This window comes from Papaver somniferum, chromosome 5 (genome assembly GCF_003573695.1).
Source record: "Papaver somniferum cultivar HN1 chromosome 5, ASM357369v1, whole genome shotgun sequence".
NCBI lineage: Eukaryota > Viridiplantae > Streptophyta > Magnoliopsida > Ranunculales > Papaveraceae > Papaver > Papaver somniferum.
The window spans coordinates 143,351,090-143,365,193 of record NC_039362.1 but is presented as its reverse complement, the minus strand read 5'-3'; the positions used below and the strand labels follow the sequence as shown (position 1 = coordinate 143,365,193).

The 14,104-nt window shown below is 38.1% G+C and overlaps 2 protein-coding genes across 2 annotated transcripts; one reads left to right on the top strand and one right to left on the bottom strand.

Annotated features, from left to right (window-relative positions):
- Positions 1 to 356: 356 nt before the first annotated feature.
- LOC113283027 (scarecrow-like protein 14) lies at positions 357 to 3,124 on the top strand. Its single transcript, XM_026532163.1, has 2 exons — positions 357 to 510; positions 582 to 3,124. Exon 2 carries the CDS (start codon positions 915 to 917, stop codon positions 2,973 to 2,975), a length of 2,061 nt encoding a protein of 686 aa, XP_026387948.1. The 5' UTR covers positions 357 to 510; positions 582 to 914; the 3' UTR covers positions 2,976 to 3,124.
- A 262-nt stretch (positions 3,125 to 3,386) lies between these two features.
- On the bottom strand, positions 3,387 to 13,861 carry LOC113283026 (chromosome transmission fidelity protein 18 homolog). Its single transcript, XM_026532162.1, has 23 exons — positions 13,169 to 13,861; positions 12,970 to 13,031; positions 11,968 to 12,105; positions 11,507 to 11,782; positions 11,177 to 11,263; positions 10,957 to 11,058; positions 10,004 to 10,069; positions 9,205 to 9,315; positions 9,034 to 9,095; positions 8,847 to 8,891; positions 8,620 to 8,693; positions 8,066 to 8,133; positions 7,912 to 7,977; positions 7,730 to 7,824; positions 7,556 to 7,637; positions 7,338 to 7,416; positions 7,166 to 7,253; positions 6,912 to 7,062; positions 5,782 to 5,973; positions 5,611 to 5,670; positions 4,495 to 4,823; positions 4,268 to 4,373; positions 3,387 to 3,674 (listed from the first exon to the last, which is right to left on the bottom strand). Exons 1-23 carry the CDS (start codon positions 13,746 to 13,748, stop codon positions 3,624 to 3,626), a joined length of 2,970 nt encoding a protein of 989 aa, XP_026387947.1. The 5' UTR covers positions 13,749 to 13,861; the 3' UTR covers positions 3,387 to 3,623.
- Between the last annotated feature and the right edge of the window lie 243 nt (positions 13,862 to 14,104).

Below are 14,104 nucleotides of genomic sequence, written 5' to 3'. Positions count from 1 at the left end.
CAGCACTTTACATTCATTTAGTTCCGCGCATGTTTGCTTATATGTTTTGTTTTCCTTAATACTTATATCCCATGCACAAACGCCACGCATGGAGTTGTTGGATGAGGTCATGATAAATCCGAAGGTTTTGAGCCAATGAATCAACACCAGGGTACCATCATCATAATCTCTTTAGATGTTAATGATTGATTGTGAGAGTTCGGACACCCTCGTGGTTCGTGTGCTCACAACTTGCGAAATGAAGACTTTTTTTTTTTTGAAGCAGAAGACTTATTCATTGTAGTCAACTCCAACTCCACCAAGAAGATATCAGTATCGTGGAGGAATGAAATGCCAAAAATGATTTGTGACTGCTCGTCATGTCTCATCTCATAGTCCATGATATCCTCTTGTCAAACTTGTTTTATCTTCTTTAAAGTTTGAATGAAGAGATGCAAAGTTTCTGGTGAAGAGAATCTTTTGAGTATCATCACATCACTAATCTCCAGATCTATAAAGGCTGTGCAGCAGGTACATTTTTACAGATTGTTGTTTTATATTCCTTCCCTTCGATTATTTATTTATTTGTCAACAACTCCTAGTGCTGCGGGCTTAGTGACACTAAATTATTAAGAAACTCGAAACCCCACCGCCTGCTTGATTTTCCTTCCTTCCCAAATATTCTCAAAGAAGTCAAAACTTCTGAAGGACAGTAACTTAATCAGGCTTTCTCTTTTAGTCTGGAGGTACGCTTTTCTTTCCTTAATTATCTTCAAATTTCATCACCACCTACTGTAACTATTGATCGGTTAAGTTATTTTCTTTATGTTGTGTTAATGTTGTGTGTATATGAAAAATGGGTGAATTTTATATTATGTCTTTCATGAATCTATGAGTATAAGTTTGTTTAATCTGATTGAGTTTTAAGGAAGCTAATGGATCAAACCCATCATAGATTTAATACCAGTGGTCATAGTAGTGGTAGTAGTAGTACTGATACATCATCATCTTCAAATGTAAGCCAAGAGGAGGAATTTGATTTTTCTGATGCGGTTCTCAACTACATAAGCCAGATGCTTATGGAAGAGAACAATGAAGACAAAATTTTCATGTCCCAGAAAGACTACTTAGCTCTTCAATCTGCAGAAAAACCCTTTTATGATATCCTCGGCGAGAAGTATCCCATTGATTGTAACCCTGTAGGTCAAATTGAGAACTTCACTCATTACAATGGTAGTGAAAATGCAGTTGAAACTAGTTGGATAGGTGGTCTGAATGCCTATGAATCTTTGTTCAATACCGAAAATGTTCCTAGTCATTTTACTTTTCGGGGAGAGGCGGCTCCTCGATTGTCTTACAACAACCCACCAAACAATTTCATTTCTGTTGTAGAAGGATTAGGGGAGTCGGGGGTGGGTAAGGTTCAGGTTCCAGATGTGCATTCAGACAGTGAACCCATTTGGCAGTTCAGAAAAGGTGTCGAAGAAGCAAATAAATTTCTTCCAGATGATAATAACCTGATTATTAACCTAGAGCGCAACAGATTCTTTTATGGTAGAAGAAATAAAGAAGCTAGTGAAGCCAGGGATTCTGTCGTTCACTTGGAGAAGGATGTGCTACAGAATTCACCATACTGGTCAAGAGAAAAGAAAAATGTGCACAGGGAAGATGTAGATTTAGAAGGGAAGAGCAGTAAGCAATTGGCTGCAGTACAGAAAGCAATGTTTGATATGGTGTTGATTAGTAATGATGAAAATGCGGAGAAGGCGGATTCAATTCTCCGCGAATCATTGAAAATTCAAAGAAGCAAGAACTTGCACCGAAATGATGGAAGACTGTCCCGTGGGAAGAAACAGTCCGGCAAAAGGGACCTGGATACCTTACTTATCCAATGTGCCGAAGCTGTTGCTGCTGGTAATCATAGGACTGCCAGCGAACATTTGAATCAGCTTAGACAACATTCTTCCCCTTATGGAGATGCTTCACAGAGGTTAGCTCATTACTTTGCTGATGGTCTTGAGGCACGTTTGGCTGGATCCGGGAGCCAGATTTACTCAACTCTCCAGCACGAGATGCCATCAGTTCCTGAAATGCTGAAAGCTTATCAGCTCTTTATGGTTGCACTCCCCTTCCTGACGATATCGAATTTCTTTGCTAACCAAACAATTGGTTATCTGGCTGAAAGTGTTGCTTCGCTCCACATTATAGATTTCGGCATACTTTATGGATTCCAATGGCCCTGCCTTATCCGACGCCTTTCGAAGAGAAAGGGTGGTCTTCCTAAACTCAGGATTACAGGGATAGAATTACCCTTACCTGGTCTCCGTCCAGCTGAAAGGGTTGAAGAAACAGGTCGTCGTCTAAGAGATTATGCCAAAGAACTCAATGTCCCATTCGAGTACCATGGCATTGCTCAGAAATGGGAAACCATTCGACTGGAGGATCTCAAGATTAATAAAGGTGAGCTTCTTATTGCCAACTGTATCAATCAAGGTAAGAACTTACCTGATGAGAGTGTGATAATGGACAGTCCAAGGGATTCTGTTCTGAAGCTGATAAGGAAGATGAATCCTAATATTTTCATCCACGGGGTTGTGAATGGTACCTATAATTCCCCATTCTTTATTTCTCGGTTCCGGGATGCTCTCTTTCACTTTTCTTCCATCTTTGATGTGCTTGAAACAGTTGTCCCCCGTGAAAATTCAGAGAGGATAAACATTGAAAGGTATTTGTTTGGGAAGGAGGCTTTCAACATCATAGCATGCGAGGGATCAGAGAGGATTGAGAGGCCAGAGACTTATAAGCAGTGGCAGTCAAGGAATATAAAGGCTGGATTCATGCAACTCCCACTGAATACGCACATCATGAAGAAGGCAAAAGAGCAAGCAATATCAGACTACCATAAGGATTTTGTTATAGATGAAGATAGCCGGTGGCTGCTTCTTGGATGGAAGGGGAAAATTATGTTTGCGGTTTCTTCTTGGAGGCCAATGTAAGACTTTATGGTTTTGTAACCAACAGCTTCTGGTAATTCCAGGGGTTGTTGTCCATCCGAAAGCTGCAAACTGCGAAGAATGTATTAGTACAATCATACAAGCAGTGTACAACAAATACATGCAATAAAAATTGCACTCTTCTTTTAGTACTCATGACTACTGCCTCTTCTGGTGACATTATCAAGCCTGGCAACAACCTCCACATGATTCTTCATCAAGGACTTTCATATGTCTAGTTTTCTTTTGGTCCTGGTATTTCCTTTATAACGTTTTCTGTTTTGCAAAAGCGATTTTGTCCAGTCTCAAAACTTTTATACTATGGGCACCCACAAAGGATATCTCGGTAATTTACAAAAAAAAAATCAAATCAGTACTATTGAGCTTAGTATCACTCTTTTTTTTGGTCCCGCGAAAAGGAAATTTCCCGTTATAGCAGGCTTAGCAGCCATCAAAACATATGGTACAATTGCCAGACAAAATACATGGAAACAGAATGAAACTTATACATGCACGGGCCAGTTATCATTTGAAACCTTAATCTATAGGAGCACCGTGCACGTCAGCCAGCTGCTGAATTTTAGTTACATGGAATGACGATTCCATTTCTTTTAAGGCTTCCAGTAGAACAAGTACTTGTGTTTCATAATCTCAAAGCAATTCAGAAATTCTTACAGGCTTTTTTACTGCATTTGTAAATCCCTGTCACAGCAAACACAACTTCATGTTAGTATATGGAAGTAAGGAGCTACACTATGAAAACATTTTGATTCTATAAAGCTACAATGTCATTTTATAGGCAGATGTTAACAAAATATTCCAAAAGACGAGAACTTCATAAAGACGAAGTACAAGGTTTTTGGGCTCTCATTATATCCAAAGGGATTCTGTGTAATTTACAAGACAACGATGCTTCTATAACCTGTACCAAAACAAGTGCAGTAACGGCTTCATCTACACACGAAAACGGGCCAGAAAAATGACCGCAATGTTTTGTCCTATGTTTAAATTCCATAAGCCACTTTTAATTTTTCGAATTCCCCAAGACAGCAGTTACGCGAACAAAGCATATTCAAACCTTCAACAAGGTGAGAGCATTCACACGACTGTTTTCACTATTCTAGATCTTTTTCGCGACCATAATACATAAATGCAGCTCTATTAGATGGATGCAGTGCAAACAACACAAAAAATGCAGCATATCTCAGAAACAAAACAACCAAAAATGGATGCAAGTGTGTGCTTAAGCATGCGACTCATTAGTCTACTGGTTTATCAAAAAACTAAGCACGTACCTCATTGAACTTAAATATTAAAGGGCGGGAATCTCTCTCTATGGTAGCCGACTTCTGTAAGGCATTCCCAGCATTTACCGAATTTTTGCCGCCACCTTTCCTCAACCTGATTCGTGAAAATAGTAAAATGTGTATGAGAGAAAGAGAGAGGATATAGATATGGAACTGAAACAAACGGCAGCATAAAAATGCAACTGAATCTCTGATTGATGAGAACAAGATCTAACCTGTCAAAGAAGCTAGAGGCGCCACAATGTTTCTTTTTCGCAACACTCAGAGAGGCCTTAACTTCAATGTTCCCAGCTGCTACACTTGTATTGGAACCTGATGTTGATGGTGTCATGTTTCTAGCGATGTTAATATTCTCTTCATCGCATTGATGCCCTGGAGTCAACTGGCCTTTTGGAACTTCTGTGCTCTGCACCCCATTTGAAGTCTTGTTTTTTACTTTAGTGGACAAGGCTTTGCCATCACCTTCTATGGTGTTACTTTCCCCATCATTTGAATGATCAGATCTAGAGTTGATACTTCCAGATAGAATCTTTTGCTTTTCAACCTGGAAAAGAGTAAACTATATTTAAAAATCATTGTGTCTTTTAGCTTGCATACTTCTCAGGGAAGCAGCTTTAGAAGACATGTAGACAACAAGCCAAAAGCATTGGCGTCTTTATTGATGTTTATCAGAAATACAGATAAACTAACAGCAGTGCTGCATGTTGCAATTAAGTGATAAATATATCTAGTTATATCTAACCGCAAACATACCAAATATGATTCAAGTTTATAGCAATAACTTCTGTTAATCACAAGGAAGGCATGTAAACAGGCCAAAATCCATAACGCACGGAACATTCTTTATTTTATTATAATTATTTTTAACAAACAAATGAGCACCAAAAGCGGGTAAATGTCGGCCACAATAACTGGTAGTAAGCAAACTGCAACCTGACTCCAAAACATGGCAGAGTAAGCGACAAAACATTTTAAGCAGGGGGACAAAAACGGACACCAAACATGTAGCATTAGAAAGAGGCAAAACATATGACAAACCACAACTGAACATTGACTGTGGCATGCTGACAAAAGCATAATGAGATTGCTGTATTTAGAGAAGGGAAAACCCATTCACCTAACGATTCTTACAAACACACATCAATAGATCACAGATACTACTTTCTTTGTTGACATACATTAGTACTGTAACTTCGAGAGATTAATGTTGGTATGCACGCGATAATGAGGAATATCTGGCTTTGTGCTGGACCTGTAACCAACTCCTACATGAAGGATGTGCGATATAGCCAATACGAGCAAAATATATTAAAATGAGAAACATCACCCACCTCGTGCACCAAAAGCTGCTTCACAGCTAAAGAGAGTCCGAAATGGTCAGATACATAGTCCTGTTTAAACACCACAAACAGAATTTGTTGTTTTTAGGGATATGAAACTACACAGTACAATTTATACTATATGGTGGCAAACTTAAGGAGAAACAAAACAGAAATCCCAACCTTGAAGTTAATAAAGTTTCCAATTGGGGGATCCAACGAAAGTGTTGGTGCATCTAAAGCTGCTCCATATCTCGGCGTATTTGCTGGTGTTTGTGGATTCATATTCTTATATGATATGGAAAACGACACCATAGTATTGACTAACTGAGACATATCATTCTTTTCTCTTTCAGATAGCAAGTGCAATGCAACCTGGGAATATAAATACACCAGTGAACACCAAATATTGAACCTGAAATATGTGGCAGCATACTAGCACGTAAAACAACAGTAAAAACTGAAAAGCCTGAAAAACTTTTAAACATAACTGCAGTAGGATAGGTTAATTTCATATAATGCAAAAGATCTCAGAAATCTAACAGATCTCGAACTCAGTGTTCCATTTTCTCCAAACCATGTGAGTTTCATCGACCAATCATAGATATGCAATGTACAAATCATCTGAAATCTTTAATCTTAGTTCCAGATACATATATTACAACTAGATTCCCAGGTTTCTCCACCACAGCGAACCACAATGCGAGCTGGGCATGCTACACTTTTTAGTTATTGAGAGAACCCAGGTACTCTCATTCCGGTCCAAGAAACAACTCTCAGAAATCTTTTTACCCTCTTGGAGAATAGTGGAGAGAAACAATCAACCTATAGATATTAATATTGAAAGCCTCCAGTTTATCACTTCTAGGTTTAATGGAACTGATAGGTATAGTGGCTAAGCACAAGGGGGGCAATAGTATGCCTATTAATCTTCTTATTCACTGTGCCTGAGTTGCCAGTAGCCGTCCTCAAGTTTGCTTAAAGGATGAAACAACTGGTTGCAAAAACACCTATAATGCATTATTCTTCTGTCCATTCTGGAAGCTTCCATAGATATTCTTAAACACGTTTTGTTTTTGTTTTAAAAAAAAAAAAAAAAAAAAACTGGAAAGAACCACAGATATATAAACCAGCAAAGTATAAGTTGGGATAAAGTGTCGTCTACTTATGTTTTCTCTCATTTCATTTGAGAATGCTAACTGTAGTATCTCGTCAGATTGATAAAGTGCAAATCCTGATAGGAAGCAAGTGAAGATAATAGCTAAGCTGAAAGCATACACAGGAGCAAAAATGCATTGTGATCTATTACTTACAGGTCGTAAAGTAGGTGGGGACAGAATATACAACAACAGAGACACAGCATCTCCCACAAAAGATTCAGCTGACAAATGCCTTGAAATCGATGGCGGTATTTTGCTGCACCAGCACTTTAAAAGGTCTTTCTTTTCTATAAGCAAACGATATCTGACAAGCGAATTGTATTAATATTCATGTGTTTACTTAACTAACAATGGTATGATATTCGGTCTTTGAGAAAAGCATTGTTCACGTTATTCAGAAAAGAGACCTTTGCGAAGACTTTGGCCATTCAATATTTGGCTTTTGTATCTGGGCAATCACACGGCCAATAGATATCGCGGAAGAAGGTTGATAAGCTGATAAGATGCAAATAAAGAGGCATCAGAAACAGCATTATTTTAACCCTTTAGCAAAAGATAGGATGAAAAGTGTGAATGTACCAAGAAGTGACATCTGTTGAGTTCGCATGATATACTGATGCAAATGATCAGAAACTCCAAGCGTGTTTATGCATTTGACCTCCAAGTAAAAAAGATTAAATCAGCACATGTTTCAATTTAACGCTATCATAACAAAAATGTTGAATCAAATGTAACAAATAATCAAGGTAAAAACAGCAAGTCAGCAGTTGTAAGAGAGAAATGTGATAAAGACTTACTGTTTTTTGCATCATGGGATCATGATAGTGGAGCTGCAAAATGTTCTCATGAATACCATCCATTGTCAAATCATAGTCGCCACTGTAAAACAAAATTCAATATGGGAGAATAAGCATAAGACATATCACCAGAAACTTTGGCACATAACAAATTTTGGCTTTCTCTTCTCTTACCAGTTAGTTATGAGGGAGTGCAGAAAGTCAAAATCACTAGAGACAGCACTGGCCATGGGCTTCAGTTCTCCTTTTGGTTTTCTCTTGTGGAAGACCTTCACAAACAGAAATGTCAAGAGAATGATTTAAAATAATGGTTATAGTTAATAAAGCACATCGCTATAGCACCGCCATAGCAATACCTCTCTCCAAACATCAAACACGCTTTTCGACATGTCCTTGTGACCAACTTGCGAGCTGATATCTGCCTGAATGAATACCAAAAGATGTAGAGAAAAATTAATCTTTTAAGAAAGAAAGATTCTTTCAAAATAGGAAATATCTTCAGCAGCTTACCGCATTAAGGATTTCTTTCTTCTTGTTAAGAAATTGAAGCGTATTCAGGCATGATCGTATGTCACATTCTAGATGAAAAAAGAAATAGTCCAAAGGTAAGATGCAAGATGATTGAAAAAATGGATCAGAAGCCACAAAATCATGTCAAATTTTTAGCAACTGGAGCGCGCACATAAAATGGTTTTTGAGTAATATAATTACAACAACAGACATTTTTCTATTTCTTCTCTTTTTGTGTTTTCACATGAGAACAGCAGGTCCTTATCTAAGTTGGACGTTTTGAGGCAAAAGTCTATCAAAGTTTCCTTGCTTCAAGCATTTAGATGTCTGGTGTTACATGTACGGGAGGATATCTTATCTGCTTCGGTTAATAAATTCCTATGCTTATGTCTATGGTAGTTACTTATTGGTATGCAGTTCTGCTTCAATTTTCCGTAACAATCATCTTTGCATCTGTGTAAGTGTTTTTATCATGGACTGAGGAGTTGAGCTTTTCAAGCCTGCTTTCAATCAGTAACTGAACTAGACACCCCAAATGAGAAATTTTCACTTACCGGTATGCGCAGCAAGTGCAGTAAGTGCGGTAGAACTTGTCCTGAATCCTTCCATATTGCAGATATACTTTAGCCTAGCACATATACATATTCGGATGAAGTAGAATCCCATTTAGCACAGCATTGAGCAGTTTAAACAGGCAGAATACATGCATAACAATAGGTTGTACACTAACAAATTGCATTTGAAACTAATAAAGTAGTTCACTATGTAGCTCATAATTTACCTGCTCACCACACGATTGACTGTTGGCTTAACAAACATATGCACCCTACAATACATAAACAAATAATTGCAGTTTTAATCACAAGATTCAGAAAACCCTCCTGTGTAATCACTTAATATAAAACAGAGAGCATGAAAGCAATTCACGGAGTGGTAAAACCCCAAGTAACGTAAAAACAGAGGCTTACTTTGCCACTTGTCGCAGTGGCCGCAGTGCTGGCGCAAAAAGATCATTGCATATGCATATAACCTTCATTTGAAACAATAATACTTGTCAAATTACAACCAAATAACCTGAAACAAAATAGGTAAACACTTATAAATACACAAAAAGAAGTCTGCCCAATACTAAGTCTTACAGGCCTTGATAATGTTGCAGATTTTTTTCCTCTTTTTGATGAAACCTTCCCATGTTGCTCCTTTTGAGCAACATTTTCTTTTCCAGCTTCGTACTTTTTTTCAGCAGCAATCTGCATTCACGTCAAGTGATAATTGTTAGCTGGGGAGTTGAGGGATTTCACAGTTTCGTGTGCAGTTAAACATTATAGAATATAACTACTTTACTATAATGGTCCTGATTTGACGTTAATCCCTACAGTATTATGTGCTGCTGCAGCATTCATTAAAAGCATATACACATGAACATCTCTTCATCAGATCCATCTGTTAGATATTTACTCGAACGCGCAATATAACATCCGTTTGGTTGACTTCCTCGAGCATAAGATAAGAATCTCGATCATGTTGCACAGCAAGCACCATTCTGGTGCAAGATTTATGAACGAGTGAAAATAAGCAGGCTTCTTTTTGTTGTTATATGCTAATTACTCTATTCGACAGAAATTCAATTCAGGATCGGTTTATTTCTTGATTTATGAATGAGTGTACATAAGCAGGCCTGTTTCTGTTGATACCAAGGATGGTGCTCTGGCGAAGTCTGCTCAAGATTTAGCTCTACTGTAAAGATTTTTTTTGTTTGGATGATCTACTCAAAAGATTGATCGCATAATTTGTTCTGAATATAATATCCAGTTCTATAAAGATGTAAGCACAGTTTCTACCATTATAAAAGTAGTAGTTCATGGAAAGTGGATTGCGTAAATGACAAAAGGATGGATTTTATCCTTGTATGACTTGCAGAAGATATGTGTTGCTTACCATTTTCATAATCACCTCCACAGCACCCTTTCCTTCACCAAGAGCTCCATCAATCTCGTCAATTATCTGTTGATGATGCAAACATAAGAAAAATTAAAACAAACTCACCCTGATGCATACTTATGAAACTTCTTTATCTACATGCAGGATCTGCTTGTTCAATAAATTACAGTGGCTTGGTTGGAGCCACATGGAAACTCAAAGGCTGATCTCGGTGAGAATGTGTTACTCATAAATCACATCCTCATCAACAGTGAATATACATAGGTTAGTGACGGTCTCTTTTGAACTTCCATGGGGCCCTACCCATCCCAAATCAAACTTGTTATTGTGATTTCTTGATGAGATAAACCTCTTCCAACCAACCCCAGAACCATTCTAGTGTAGGCCCTATTGAAGATCTTTCTCATTTCGCAGTTGCACCACTTTCTATGGTCCACGAAGATAAAGCTAAATTTTGGTGCAGATGTTTTCCTCGTTATGTAGATAGTCATAATATCCAAACTCAGCATTTTCCAAAAAAATTTAACACCCTCTACAATAAGCTTATAAAACTTTAAGAGAATGATGTATCCTCTTTTTATCATGGATGAATGAGCTATTTAAGGGACTGGCAGTTATAAATGAGCTAATCTTAAGAAAAATGATTTATCTCCAAGTGACAGCACACTGCTGGAAAATTTTGGATGTAGCACTGGTACATCATCAACGACGTAGTAACATAGTCAACGACCATCTAGCAAATATGAATGTCATCCAACTAATCTAATTTTCTCATTACTTTTTCATTTTGCACGTATGATCACAACAATGGTTGGTTGTAGCACTGCTACAATTGCGCTACATTCAAATTTTTCCCAAAAGTAACATTTCCTTATCAGCCCCCAAAAGTCACTGTGTCAGTGTGTGTACGTGTATACATATTTAAGGTAGCATTTTCAAAGAATACAAACCAGGCACTTAGGCTTTGCATCAGCCATGACGGAATTCATTTGCACAACATCAAGAATTTTCGCTTCAATCGATGATGATGACCTATCATCACTGGCATTTATCTGCAAAGGGATATAATACCAAACGCATTGAGTACTTTTGAGCATGCTGAGACCAGCAAAGTAGACAAGAAAAAGATGAGAGACAACATAATTGGAAACATAAAATGAAAGCACAAACCTCCACAACGCGGTAACCACAATGCTTAGCAGCTACATGTGCAAGAGTCGTCTTTCCAAGCCCTGGTGGACCACAGAGCAACAAAACCTACGAAGTCGAATTGTTAGGGGATTAACTACAAGAAGTATACAAAATACAACCACGGGGACTTGTGAAGATCAAGGATCACAACAGAAAGAGAACCGCTCTGAACTATCAAGATCATCATCGAAAGTATGAAATATCACATGCTTTAGGTTTCAACTCCTGAGCATCTAACTTACAACTTACGAGTTAACAGATACAAACTGTAGAGTACATAAAAAAAGTAGAAACATAAATACAACTCACCTTATGATCTGGCGGACTAGTAACTGTTAACCTATTGTTCCACGACTCTTGGATGCTTTTTATGTTTTGTTCTTCTCCATACGAACTGTCTGGACGTTTGTAAGATTTGTTGGTCGAATATGGTGTTCTGTTCTTTCCATTTGGATTGGTACCAGAGAGCTTTTGGTGGTGAGCAAGTGTTGAATGCCGTCTCAAAGCAGTCAAAACATCATCTGTTGTACTCCTAATTTCAGATCCAAATACGCAAGAATCCCACTGTTTCAACCATAAGAGGACCTGAAACCAGCTGAAGTTAGCATCAGTTGTTGAAGTTAATTAAGCCTGAAACAGAAGCAAAATGTAATAACTAGAATAAATGTCCCAGGATTTTATTTATTTTTTTAAAGTACAAAAAAAGGAAAGTAAATGAAAAAAATGAGGAGTCTGTGCTAAACATTTGCAATATTTAATGACTTTTCTACCTCACGATTTGTCTGTTCATCGCTCAAAAGATCTGTAAATGAATTTGGAGCGTATTTATTCACCCAAAGCTGTTCAGTGACCACTGAACTTGGGCTATCGATCAAATTAGTGGATGATCCAGATGAGTCCTGCAAAGCCTTCAATGCAACACAGCCCCTAACCATGGGTGATTAGTAGAAGAAAAGTTCTCAGGCCTCAATATGTATAAGCATCCAAGATATTAGACAGCTATTCAGGAAGTACTAACAATTAAATCTTTTCATATACCAAGGAGTGTGTTAATATATCTTCATTTCACATGAAGGGCAACATGACTTGGTGCAAAAAAAGGAAATTGGTCTCAAAGAGGCTAGCTCGAGTACAAATGAGACAAACAAGCCTGAATCTACAGTTGGAGTGGACTCACTAGAGACACAATTAATGGAATGCATGCATCATTAGGCTCGCAGTAATACATAAGCTCCGCATTTATTAAATGTTTAATTCTTCTCCCGTTATGAGTACACTGTCACACACCGTTAGCTACGGTGTTTTCCTGTCTTAACAAAACTACTCTACTAACAGCAGATCATCTATGACCAAAAGTCTCAGCCTACCAGGTCCAAGCTCAACAAAACTCAGCTGTTGATGTACCCATCCATATCCAGAGTTGGGAATTGAGGAGGAAGAAATAAAATTTCATGAATGACATATAACTGGAATAACAACGAGATAGAAGATAACCACTAAGTAGAAGCTCGTTAAGAATTGATGAACCTTCACCAGTAGACATGTTCCTATACAAATGCCAAGACAGTGCCTTACCCCAGATCATATTTACTCAGGAAATGTTTGCATAGTATTTCTCAAAATCACTTCAAAAATGCAAACATTTCTTATTTTGTGTTGGTATGCATAGTATTTACCCCAGATGCCTTCTTCACTAGTAACAAGAAATTCACAACAACCACACAAATTTTCCCATCACGCAAACAATTTCCAGAAATAGGGAAGATATATACCTTTGATAGAGCATCTTGTTCCAGTCTTTCCATAAGAACAGTAACAGGGACTGAAATTAGACCTGTGGTACACAAATTTCAAATACTGATGTCAATGAACAATCCACATCTACTGCTGTATATCTAAAAGAGATTAGTCTTCAACAGAAAATAAGTATGAACAGATTCTAAATAAAGGTGAAGGTTCCTAGTAGTTTACCTTTGGTCCTGGTAGTTAATCTTTTGAGATCATTGTTGAGCATTTCATTCTGTTGGTACGAAATAATCTTGGTATAAACACGATCCCCACTAGGTCCTGTAACCGGAATGCAATTCCCATCAATTTCTGAGGCGAATCGATAAACAAATTTCTCCTGTACTGCCGCTTTCACTGGTGATGGTGGCTGCGGAGGCGGTGAATAACGAAGCCAATCCTCCTCCTCCATCTCAATCTCAGCACCTCCACCAACCTTTCCCCCTTGTCTACTGGGAGGAGGAGGAGGAGGGATGACTTTATTCCGCTTCGCATCCAAATAATCAACATTATTATTATTAGTATTATTAGGGTTTTCCTTCAAATTTGACCATGGTCTCTTCTTATTGTTCTCGTTATTGTCGCTGATCTGGCTCTGCAATGAAGATGTAATACCAGTTTCTCGAGATGAAGACGATGGATTTTGTTGAGGAACAACAACCTCTAATTCTTCTTCGTATTCTTCGTATATTTCTTCTTCTTCTTCGGGTAGTAGACTGTTAGATTCCAGCCATTCGAGTTCATCTGGAAGAGGAATATCATCCATGACTGAGATTTTACCCTTCTGCAAATTTTGGGAGTTCGGGTTTTTAGTGAGGGGGAAATGAAATAAGGGCGGGAAAATGAGAGAACTCGACAAAATTGGGTTGAGCCTATAGAGATGACAACCTAAAGGCAGGATCATCCGACTGGCAAAAACACCGACGGTATGTTTGTTTTCGGCTAACTCGGCCCCTGATTGGCACAGCCGCACGATAACCGTTTGGATCTTACTCGCTATCTAACTTGGATCTAATCTTTTAACTCGGATCTGAGCCAAAAACAAACACATTGGAGTCGGATTTAGATGAGTAAGAATGTGTTTGTTTCTTGGTAATTCATAATCTGGATCTGACTCGTATC

What these genes read in the sequence shown, in the direction of transcription:
- LOC113283026 (XM_026532162.1), bottom strand. Translation starts at nt 13,748, where the DNA reads ATGGATGATATTCCTCTTCCAGATGAACTCGAATGGCTGGAATCTAAC. An exon ending in ATGAACAGACAAATCGTGAG is followed by an intron (nt 11,783 to 11,967) that starts GTAGAAAAGTCA and finishes AGCTGGTTTCAG; the next exon opens with GTCCTCTTATGGTTGAAACA. An exon ending in GTGGTTACCGCGTTGTGGAG is followed by an intron (nt 11,059 to 11,176) that starts GTTTGTGCTTTC and finishes ATCCCTTTGCAG; the next exon opens with ATAAATGCCAGTGATGATAG.
- LOC113283027 (XM_026532163.1), top strand. Translation starts at nt 915, where the DNA reads ATGGATCAAACCCATCATAGATTTAATACCAGTGGTCATAGTAGTGGT.